Source organism: Seriola dumerili, unplaced genomic scaffold (assembly GCF_002260705.1).
Source record: "Seriola dumerili isolate Sdu_G_001 unplaced genomic scaffold, Sdu_1.0 BDQW01004171.1, whole genome shotgun sequence".
In the NCBI taxonomy this organism is placed as follows: domain Eukaryota; kingdom Metazoa; phylum Chordata; class Actinopteri; order Carangiformes; family Carangidae; genus Seriola; species Seriola dumerili.
In genome coordinates, this window is record NW_019178426.1 from 236,416 (window position 1) to 248,816 (window position 12,401).

The 12,401-nt window shown below is 43.8% G+C and overlaps 1 protein-coding gene across 4 annotated transcripts in view; it reads left to right on the forward strand.

Moving 5' to 3' along the window:
* tox2 (TOX high mobility group box family member 2) overlaps positions 1-12,401 on the forward strand; it is a 110,423-nt gene that overhangs the window by 65,851 nt on the left and 32,171 nt on the right. For all 4 annotated transcript variants that reach the window (XM_022769592.1, XM_022769590.1, XM_022769593.1 and 1 more), the window contains exon 3: positions 1,991-2,050. In XM_022769592.1, coding sequence (XP_022625313.1) covers positions 1,991-2,050 — 60 coding nt within the window. The remainder of the gene's footprint in view (positions 1-1,990; positions 2,051-12,401) is intronic.

Here is a 12,401-nt window from a genome sequence, read left to right on the forward strand (position 1 = left end):
AAGGCCTCTGGGAGCATGTGTGTGTGTGTGTGTGTGTGTGTGTGTGTGTGTGTGTGTGTGTGTGTATGTTTGTATGCATTTGTGTTTCAAGCTGAGGCCTCTGGCTGTGACCCCAGTGTTAATCACACCACAGCCAGAACAACCACAGGCTCTATTGCGACTACTGCTGCTTACAACCCTCCTCTTCTCTATCTGTTTCCTTCTCTGTCCTTTCTCTCTCTCTATAACACCATACCTACAGTATCTTCTCTACTGTATTTCCCACTTACACATGATCTTTACCCACTCCTTTTGCCATTAGCTCGGGGATATAGTCTCCCTCGTCTTTATCATCATCTCCCCATGACCTCCAACCATCACCTCTCCTCTAGCCTAGACCTCCCCTCTGGGCTTCTTGAGGTCGGTGTTTCTGAGCTCTGAATTAGTGGGGTTGCCCTGTCCTCCCTTCTCTGGCAAAGTCCAGAAGCACTACAGGCAGTTCTCACCTCTTGGCGTCCGTGTGGTCTCTCACTCCCTAGCTGGGGTTGGTAAAAGTGTTGATGTGTGACTAGTCAGCCATGTTACCGGGCGATTGCTGTAGAGGGAACAGCCTTAGTGTCTGGCTGGCTGAAATGTCACTATTTGTCAGTCTGGGTCTTATTCTCAAATTTAGTCTGTTAAGACTATTGGTCATGACATCATTTGACTCACCACCTCCCCGGAGTTTTGGGAGAAACCACACTACAGCACAAACAATGTCGATCACAGCAAGGGGCATGAACCTCCTACAGCTTTTCAAGAAAAGTCAATTCAACAAAAATCAGCTTGAACACTTGTCTTTGAGTTTGACAGAAAGCAAACACAGAAGGTAGGTCGTTGGAAATTCCTGTTTTGGTGAACTGCATGGTACAGCAAATCAATTTCTGGGTCAACTTTCTGGCTGACTTACTTGTCCTACATCATTTGATCACATAAAAGTTGCCTTTGATTTAGTTTTTGTGCGTGTTTCGAGATGTCTAGTAGCAAATACAAAAGCACAGAGCATGTACCCAAATTACAACAAGACCAAGACATGCAAGCAACTCTTTTAAGCCGTGTAGGCACAGTGGTACCATGACCTAAATGCAGTGACAGTTTTGTGTGTCAGCGTGCTAACAATTGCTAATTCGCACTAAAGACAAAGTGAAACCGGCACTGATGGAAACGTCATTATTTGTGCAGGTAGTTGATCATAAAATAAAATGCTGAACTCATGGTGGTGCTAGATCAAAAGTTTGGGGATCACCAAATGGATTATAATTCATCCAGAGGGGGAACATGAATATATGTGGCTAATTTCATGCCAATTCATCTAATACTTGTTGAGACATTTCACTCATAACCACAAAAGGAAACCTCATGGTGGCATTAGAGGGAAAGTCAAGGGATCTCACTAAAGTCACCTAGATTTATCATCACCTTGGAACCAAGTATATCTGCACGAAATATCATGGTAAGCTGTCCAAAAGTAGCTATGATATATCATTCTGGACCAAAGTGTTGGTCCGACCAACCGACAGACGGACACTTTTGATCAGTGGAATTGGATCTGCTCTGCCACAGAGTGACTGGACAACTTGCTAGCCGACTAACTAAAATGTGAACGTTGAGCTCTCAGTGTTGTGATTATCTCTCGGTTGTCCCTTTGTCGCCTTGTGACACCCGTGGAATCACAGTAGTTAGGTGTGTGCACACTTAGGCACACACATTCTCAGGCTGTAGGCAAGCTGAGGCGAAGAGTGTGAGTTACACAAGCTTTGACAGGGCCTAATTATACTTGTCTCTAATGAACTGTAATTACTGACATCCACCAGAGCATCGAGGTCTATAAGCCGAGGACTTGCAGTCATTAGGCTGCTGTGTTACACTGTTTCTCTATCTCTACTGACTGACTGAAAAATCTCTGTTTTCTGTTCTTGTTGTGATGTGTCAGTGTCTGCCTAACTGTTTTCTCATTTCTCTCTCTCTGCAGTTTGATGGTGACAACATGTACATGAATGAAAATAACCATGAGTTCCTCCCGCCAAACCAGGTGAGTTCAAATTGCCCCTAATGGAATACCTGCTATTTCATCTGTTCCCCCGTGATTGTTGTGCAGCCATTTTTTGAACAAACAGAAAAAACATTTCTTATAGTCCTAGAACCTGGAGATTAAATACAGTGGAATATTTTGCTTTATTTTTTTTTTCTTTTATATGTCGACAGCCTGACTTAAAAAATAATCACTTTTTCTTTTTTAGAGTTTCCTTAAATATGAAGTATACAGATGATATAGTTGTTTTGAAATGTTATCCTCTATAAAAATAGAATATACACTGTGTTTAGTGTCTTTTATACACTGAAGCTGGAGTCTATCCCAGCATGCACTGGGCAGAGGGCATGGAACCACTCTGGACAGGTTGCTAATCCATCACAGTCTACTTCAAACAGTCATAATTACATTTCTTCTACAGTAATAAGTATGAGAAAAGCAGAGTATCTGAACCAGCAAGTAAATATATCCAAATTCCACACAGGGAGAGCTGGGCCCTTCTTTCTCTTGAGCTGACAGTATCAACCATTAAGCTAACTCTGCCATCATAAAATTCAAATTCACTATATTCCAATTATGCAATCATACTCTGCGCACTCTATTTTCACTTCTGGCTTTTCACTGGTAAAAGCCAAGCAGAAAACGCTGCTTCATTCTGAGTGAGTTTTGGCCTCATTACAAAGGATTTATTAAGTTAGAATGGAGGGGGAGTCCGTGCTCTTCTACAGAACATGGCAACCATGCCAGATACACTGTAGCACAGCTGGTTGTGAACAACTGGGAGACCATATGGTTGTGTTTGGACAGAGGGATTTGTGGAGTTTGGGAATAAGCCCATCTGACATACACAGGGGAGCAGCGAATTTGTCCCTGTCAATTGCAATTATTAGAACCGACCCATAGGCTACAGTAGTTCTGAGTTTGTGTTGCATTTGCTGTTTTGCCTAATTTCTTAATGCTGTGGTTTGTTAACGTGTGGCTCGGGGCCCAGAGTGAGACAGAGCTGCTATTGCTGCTTCTTGTACACGATTCCTAAAGTTTATTTAGATATCTCTGACAACAAATATGTCTGTCACAAAGTGAGTTTCAGTAGGATAGTGCTGTTATCTGACAGATTCCCCATGCAGATCCTTGGCTGTCTAAAAAAATCTCAAGAACAACTGCGTTCATCACCCATTTTTGATTCAGCACATGAAGTTTTACTGCAGTGCTGATTGACTGATTACAAGTCGTGCTGATGCGCACAATGTGTTTTTGCTGAATTACTCGGGGACAGATAAAATATCGCAAATGTTGCATGGAAGATAGACACAGAGAGTGGTGGTAGGGGGAGAGAAAGGTAGGGATCAAGGAAGCAAGAGAGACAGAGAGTGGGAAATAGCATGAAAGACGGTGATGGGATGAGAGACGATTTTGCTTTGCTCTGTGTTAGACTTTGTTTACTCAAGATCCCCTCATATTTGACATGTGCCTTGCTCTATTCTCCGCTTCACCAAGTTTAGCCTCTCCTTCCCTCTGACAGCTCGAACCAGGGAGGGCCTTAGGGGTGGACACACATGCCGACAACAAAACATAGAGATGGGAGAAATAGCAAAAAATCACTGACATGCACACCTCCTTAGCTAATTCCACACTCTTTTAAGCTGATTTTAAGTATGTAGTGTGTCCACACTGGAAACGCATACTTCACAATGCCAGTATTACTTGATTGAGTAAGATCTGCAATCAATAATACAAACAGATTGTAGAAAGTAAATACTGTTTTTACCTTTAATATGCATTGAATTAACATACTTATTAATGCATGCATACATACATGTACACACAGTACATATGTACATGAAATTAACATACTTGCCAACAGACAATTAAACTTTACAAAGAGACTGTAAAATGTTTCTTTTTTTGGTTTAGGTAAGCATGTTTCATTGGGTGTTTGATTGATTGGTTAAAGTTGAGTTTAAAGTACATTAAGAAACACTAAATGTGTTTATGCTTGTGTTGTTTGCAAGTGGACTTGGTGAAAGAAACTCAGGGATAAGATAGCTGAAGGGATCATTGTTTATTAACTAGTTTTATTCTTGAAGAAACACGTTGTTGTACGGTGTATACATTAGCTGCATTATCCATAATATATTCCATCTTGAAGAAAACAAATCATACAGCCTAAAGCTTACTTTTCTCTGCTCGCTGCTTTATTATCTGACTTTTCTTCTTCATCCTTCTTTCTCCCACTCTCTCTGTGACTCCCCCTCTTTTGCTTTTTCTCTCTCAGCCCCCCACCCCCCCCTCCCCCCTCCTTCAATTGCATTTAAATGCATTTGGGTCAGCGGTTCCACCTCCAAACTGTGTGAAAGTGTGTTTCTCAGTGCTCGGCTGTCTCCTGCTTCCGTGTAATTGCTCTATATAATCCGTCTCACCTGTATCGATACATTTCTTACACATAAGGTACATTCATAGAGGACGTAAGCACGGGCCTGGTGAGTAACTCAGGCCAACTCACCGCATCAGATAGTGAGATGCTTAGATGGGTATGTTCTCGTGATGAGTCACAAGGAAACAGGGTCAGTGCCATTGTCATATCGATGTTCCCGTGAACATCGTAGTCTGACCCTGCTTAGTTCTCTGCAGTGGTTCTTCCTGTCTTTCTCCTCTCCCCCAGCGGAGTGACAAAGTGTTAGTGATTCAATGACAAGGTCACGGACCCTGGTCTTGGCATCAACAAGCTCTTTGTCTGCCCCTCTGGCCACTGACCATTGCCGTGGCAACAATGTAGAAAAGAGTAACCAACGACGAGGAGCTTGTTCCAGTGTCTTCACAAGAGGTTTGATCTGAATCTCAAGCACAAAAAGAGACACACTAGACACAGCAAATCTCCACAGTGGGAAGTGGAAGAGCTCCTCCTAAGTAGAGAGGCTTTTTTATTATTATTATAAAGGTCTTAGTAGACCTTCACCTGAAGTGGGATTTCTCTTGCTAACACTTAACAGAACAGTGGAGAAGCGATGCGATCAAAGATAATGCACTGTGGAGATGCCTTCTCATAGCTCCGCAGCAAAGTGAAAGAAACAGTATACTTCATCAGCACTTTACCTTGACAATGCTTTGCTTTGATGTGTTTCTCCCTGACTTATGAATTCATTTAGCAGAACTGCTGTTTGAGAGAAATATGTCACAGAAAAAAGAACACGAGGAAGAAATGGAAAAGGGGTGGTGGTGGTGGGGGGGTGGTGGTGGTAGAAAGAGAGATGGAGAAACTGCGCAGGGGAATAATTCGGCTAATGGAGTGACTGTTTGGATATTCAGCAGAAGTAGGAACGGAGATTATGATCTTGCAATTAGCGTAACAAGGTTTTATTGATTGGCTGCCGCTGTAGCGTCTTTGCTGCCAAGACGCTGCATGTGGTTTTAACATGCACAGTGTGTGTGTGTAGCCCAGCCAGTCACACTAGTCCCACTACAAGTGGAGCAGAATCCAGCTCAGCGTTTACCTCCGAGCTGTGGCCATTTCCTGAGCATCAAAGCTGAAATATTATGGATTGCCGAGTTGAAAGGGTCTGTTTGAATGCCCGATGATAAAGTGGACTACATTTGCATTTTCCGCTCACTTTTAAGTTAATGCATTGCCCTCCTTCCCCTTTTAGTAAAAATGCAGGTATGAAAAGGCAGCTCCTGGTAACGACTGATTTGAAAGTTTGTCTGCCTGTTTTACATGTTGGGACACAAATCATGATTTAACGGTAAGTTTTGATGCTATTTCTCATCTCGGATTTTATGTTGTAAGTCCATGCTGGCAAGGATTGTGCTGGCCCCTCGGGTGTTGTAATCGTAATTAGGGAGGTGTTCAAGTGCCAGCAGCAGATCTGTGAGACACACAGAAGCAGAGACAGATCGCAGTTTGATAGAAAGTCTTTTATATATATATATATATATATATATGGCAGCAAACAGATGTGATTATTATTAAGTTTGTACAACACAGTGACAGACTGAACTCATAATGAGGTCTCCATGTTATTTTTTATTCTTCGAAAATGCTTTCAGTGAAAGATTTAGTGGTGTAAGAGCTGTTGTTAACAGATTTGAAGAGATATGTCTGTTGAGTTTTAGTGCCTAAACTTCTAGAAACTCCAGTCTGATAAATACGATTAAGTCATCCTCTACGGCTCCCATGTGTCTCTCATCTTTCCCCCATATGTTTCTGATGAACCATTGTAGAACATGATCCCACAGTCTTTTATGTCCAACCTTTGACAAATCTATCACCTCGTCCCTCTATGCTCTGAATTAAAGGCCCATTCCACCTTTCCAGTTTAGATGAGTAATTCTCTTGTTTGGCTGCAGCCCAAAGCCCAGCCAGCATGTCTGGATCCTTGGCGGAGCGTGATTGGTCGGGTTCAGCCGTGTGTGACTGACAGGAAGCCCTCTGATTGGGGGAGACGGTATCTTCGGATCGTTGCGCTGATTAAAGCCTTGCGGCGGCGTTTTGTAAACTCCGGCCGTTTGGGGTCCCTGCACCAGCGCCCTGGCCCTGCTGGTCTGAATTACAGCTCGGCCGCATTAGTCTGATTTACAGCTTCCTCCTGCTGTTTAGATTGGAGCTGGGGACCAGAGTGGCAAGCTCCTCCTTCCCCATGCTTCCACCTGCCCCCTCCTCTTCCTATTGATTCTCCCACTTTGTGCCTCACCCTCTACTCGTCACCCCAATCTTTCCAATCCCCCGCCTCTTCCCCTTTTTATGCCACCTCACCTTGTTTATCTCATTTACACGCCCCCCCCTTCCTTCTTTCCACCAATTCTTCTGCTCTTCTACCTCCCCATTCCCCTCTCTCCCCAACTCCCCCTTTTTGTATGTCCTTCTGCCTTTTCTGCCTTCCTTCCACCTCCCTATAACCCATCTCCCCACTCTCCCCCTCCACGGTTCCCTCTTCATCCTCCTTTTCTCAAATGTTTCCCCACACCTCTGACAACATCCCTTCACCTTTCCTACCCAGCACCTCTCCCACCTGCCCCTCCCCTCTCTCTGCCAACCTCTCTCTCTCTCCCCCTCTCTCTCTCTGTCTCTCTTTCTCTCTCTCTCATTCCCTCCCTACATCTTTTGTGAAAATGAAAACAAAGAGCAGCCTGCCAAAATATTTCTATAGCTGTTCGCTGACGAAGCAGGGAGCGGAGACAAAGCAAAAAGATGTGCAGGCATATTTGTCGCGGCAGCAGAAAGATGGAAAGCTCTCTCCCCATGGCCTTTTTACAGTCATTTGGACCCCCCCCCCCCCAAACACCACCACCACCACCACCTCACCCTCCTCTCACGCTCTTGGCCCGTTCAAAAGCCCTCTGTTTGAAATACTCATCTGACATGGCACCATGTATAAATGCACAGCTGTATATTTGTGTAAGGCCCTCGCTCTGCCAAGCTGTCCATCCCCCTGTTGCCCCAGGTGATCAGATGAAACTAATGGCAACCTTAATGTGTTTGTCTAGGCCTCTCAGCCCACTGGATAGAATGATGAGAGACCAAACACTCACTCTTGTTCTAGCTCACATGCCGGACTATTATAAAAGACATGAAATGGCGAATGTCTGTTTTCATAACCACAGAGATTTTCTATCTCTTTAAAAAATAAAACTTAAGAGAGGTTGCCTTTAATTACTTTTCCCTCATAGCAGTGAAAAAAAACTATGGGTTATTAGAGAGGAAAATGTTCCATTGAACCAAGATTTGTTAGCAAAAAATACTTGGTTAATTATTGATATAGTATCTTCAAGATATGAGGAAAGCCCTGAGCTGACATCAATCCATGTTGGCTGAGGCTATTTCCTCTGTTTGCAGGAAGTTGAAACGAGGTAATATCATTTTTCTTGTTAAACTTGTTAAGCAACACACAGCAAAGATATTAGTACAAAGCCTTGGGCAAACAGCCCAACAGCAGTGTATTTTTAGATTATATTTATATATTTGTGTTGCACTAAGAAAGGTTTTAATCCTTTCTTAGTGTAACACAGGTGGAGTTAACCATGTAAGACAATACAGTTTTCACTTTTCTGTGCGCGACCAGTCCTGATGCCACCCAGCAGCTATTAGTAGTTGAATTAACAAGAGTAAGAGTCTATGCTAGCAGCCTCACAGAGCTGCTAGCATGGCTAACATGCTGACAGACATAGGATTTTAGCATAGCATTTTTTTAGCATGCTCACATTTGCTGACTAGCAATAAACACAAAGTTCAGCTGAGACCGATGTGAACGTCATTTTGAAGGTATTCGGTCATAAAGTAAAGTATTGAGCAATTTAAAAAGCAGACATGATGTTGGTGCGGACACTCTGCGCCACTGTCTGTACCAAATTTCATGGCAATCCATCCAATAGTGGTGGAGCCAGTTCATAAAAAGACAAAAATGTCAACCTCATGGTGGTGCCAGAGAAAAAGCCAGACACTGCCATGCCCGGAGGCGCACTGCTAACGTTGCTAAAAACGACAACAGTCAGGCCCGTTTAACTGTACTTGTTTGGGATTTAACTCTGACATCTGAGTTGCGGATATGCTGCGATGGTGGAGGCCCCTTTGTGGACACTTTTGTGATGCATCAAGTATGAGTTGCGGTGCAGAGCTCTAGTGAGAGACAGGGAGGTTCATTGACACTGGAGAGCTGTCTCCTCCACTCCCCTCCATTCCATTCCCCACCAGCCTCTTATTAACAATGGCACCAAGAGTACGAGGGTCCAGATGTTAGTCTCCTGCTCCCACCAGCTGTGCCAGCCTCCGATACACAGCCTCATTGACTCTGAACCAGGGAGGGGAGACACTTAAGAACACACTGACACCACACACACACACACACACACACACACACACACACACACACACACAGAAAGAAAGAGATAGAGAGAGAGAGCAGACAGTAGGTTTTTGTTTAAAAACAAAACCAAAAAAAAAAAATCAGGGATACCTACAAAATGTGCACAAAAGATTTCAAAAGCTATTACTCTCAGTTTTGTTCAGGCAGAAATGAATGTAGATACACAATCCACACACACACACACACACACACACACACACACACACACACACACACACACAAACACCAACCACATGCACTTTACACCCTCCTTCTCCTGGTGTAAAGCAGAGTTATTTGTGGGTGACAGGATCCTAACAATTCTCAGAATAATGCACATTTGTTTGGATGACTGCGCCATCAGCGCTCCCTTTGTTATTTTCAACATTGTTAGAGTCAGTCAGTACAGATCCACCAACCCTTTATTGTGCTGTGTTTTTTTTTTTTTTTTTTTGTCCATTTACTTGTTCTTATAACAATAATTAGTTTTGTCATTCAGACACAGACGTACCATTGTCTACATGCTAATAATGATTTTGACAGTGAGCAAAGAAAAGTAGATAACTAAAGAGTCATTAAAAATTTAAAGACAGTTGACCGGCTGCTGTGTTTTCTTGTTTTTTTTGTGTTTTTTTGTGTTTTTTTTTTTTTTTGGCCTTGTCAAATCTCCGGGCAGCTTCTGTGTGGTCAGCAGTAGCAGTGGCTGTTGTTAAGCCTTGCAGAACAGTTAGTGGTATGCCAATGAGCAAAGTTAAAAAAGGCCTCCCTCTCCAGGAGACATGGCTGCTCTGAACAGAAGAGACAGAGGAGACTGGAAATAATACTGTATGTCTGCCAATGTAACATCGTAATCCTAGATTCACCCTGTCAGGCAATAAGTTTGATTATGGTCCTCATTTGAAATGTTGGAGTCATCTCTCTCTCTCTCTCTCTCTGTCTGTCCCCCCACCACCACCTCCTCCTTCCTTTTCTGCTCCCTCCACCCCTCCCTCCACTCTCGCACTCGCCCCCCCCCACCCACCCACCGTCACCCACAGCAGTATCAACATCGGCATCACAATCACTCTAGATGACTATTGGGAAACCTGAGCTATCTTGTGCACCCATGGTTTGTTTTCCGACCGCATTAGTGGAGATCACAGTTGAGTTTTCACTGACAGTGGGCAGCATCTGCATATCATTACTACCACAAGGTCCTGAGCTCCTTTCTGTGCATATGACGCAAGAAGAAAACATAAATACATGATTATTTATTAAACAATAAAACCTGTTGTTATTAATCCCGCTTTAAAATAATAACTTAGCTGATTTTTTTTGCCACTGTTACATATCTATTCTGTTCCATTCCATTTCCATTTGGGAGCTATTTAAATGTTGTTTGTGTTCCACTTGAATGTACAGCAATAATGATGTGGTTGTTGTTGCTGACAGCACTTCTCCATTAGTCTCCTCTCTTGCCAAAATCAAGTGCTATTAGACTGTGAGGAAGAAACAGAGACAGAGAGAGAAGAGAGAGAGAAGTAGAAAAACAAGAGAGAAGAGGGTCAGTGACACATTTTCGGTGAATCAAACTGATAAAGAAAGAAAAAAAATGGAGGGTAAAAGTAAGATATTAGACGCAGAAAGCAGTTAACGTCTGGGCACTTGCATCAGTTTGCAGAGTAAAAAAGAAAGCGTGCGAGAGACAGACAGAAATGGAGGCACAAGGGAGGTTGTGTTTATTATTTGATAAAGCCTCCCTTATAACCTCAGCATGTTGTGCAATAGCTCTGGCTCTCCTTCAACTCTGTGGTGTGCCACTTCAAATTAGTCGCTTGTGGAGAGGGCCTGCCCCGTCTTTGCAAAATGCATTAGTACGCCACTCAGAGCTTCATACAGCCTAGGGTTAAACACAAATTATATCATTTCTGTCATCCAATCAAATCACACTGACCCATTGACCTGCGAGATGAGTCAAATGCATAATGAAATATGACATGGCACAAAAGCTCTGATTTTAATCTGCTCTGACACGCGATCAGATGAGGATGACCTCCTGACCTTGACTGAGAAGTGAGACGAGCACAGGGAACAGGATACACGAGGGAGAAGAGGGGAAGGAAACATAAAAGAAAAGGGGGGATATATATGCATTTAGAAAGGCTGGTTTTAGTCAATGGGGGGTTAGTTAGTAATCAGCTCAGTATCTTGGGTGAATGGGGCCATCTGTATCTTTGGACTTCGGATGGTTCGTGCTAGCCTTAATTATTCTCCCCATTCCCCCAATATTTCCCTCCTATAATGATAAATAAAAAAGCATTTTTGTCACAGAGCAGCATCATTTCTGTCACATAGCTGTGGCTGGTGCTGAGGAGATAGTAGCTGGATTTTATTTCCTAGAAAAAGTGTGCCTTTGACAATAGTTTTTTCCAGTCTCACCACCCAAGCTACCTCCCCATCTCTCTCTCTCTCTCTCTCTGTCTCTCTCTCTCTCTCTCCCCCACCTTCTACTCTTCCCACCCTCCCATCCAATTCATTCACCGGACAGAAACCTAGTACACAGTAGTTTAGCATCCCCATCCCCACCGCACCCTTTCATGATTTCCAAACAGTAACATAGTGACAGATAAATAATGCAGCCGGGCTGTTTTAGGGAGAGATGAGATGACAGGGGAATGGGAGGGTGGGGGTGGGGGGGGTGATCCGGGGGTTTGTGTAGCAGGGACCAGAACTGTTTAGGGCTCTGCGAGGCAAGGGACGTGGCTGGGGTTGGGCCAGGCAAGGGAGGAAGAGGAGAGTGGAGGTGTAGGGTGGCTGTAACTGGATCTTCGCCCCCCCCCCTTCCCTCTCTTTGGCCTCTGCTAGTGAAGGCTTTGTGGTGTGTTGATACCCCCTGACATGATATTGTAGCAGAAGAACAGCTATGGCTTTAATTAAGCCTGAGTTGACGGAAAGAGATGGATGGGTAACGAGAGGGGAAGAGGAGAGAGAGAGGGAGGGAGAGAGAGGGAGAGAGGGAGAGAAAGAGGAGTATCAAAAACAAACAGCCCAATAAACAGAAATAGCAGAACTGTTCATGCCATTCAGATTAATAAGTGATCTTTGTAGTCTGACAGGCACTATTTGCCTCTGCTGTTACACTAAAACAAGAGCTCTGTGTACACTAGTAAACAGGATCATTCATAAATATACAGTATAATCTTCCTTTGGGAGAGCGATGGCAGAGTGAATGAAAATAGATGATGCTCTCAAATTCTTCCAGAAGATAAATCCAGCGTCTTCTTTGCAAACCGGACTGCGTGGAAAGGAGAGATAACGGGGCCTGACTCTGTCTCTGTGTTTGGAGTGCTGCGCGGCGGATACGGGAAAGGTGTTGGAACGGAGAGTATCGGAGGTGATGGAAGTGGTAGTGTGTGTGTGGGGGATTTTAAGCATAAATCACCACTGTGACAAAGCTCTCCAATAGGCAGATAAGTGCACATTAGTGGTAAGGCAGATCTGTCATCGTCTGTCTCCGAGCTGCCGGTCCCGCCCTC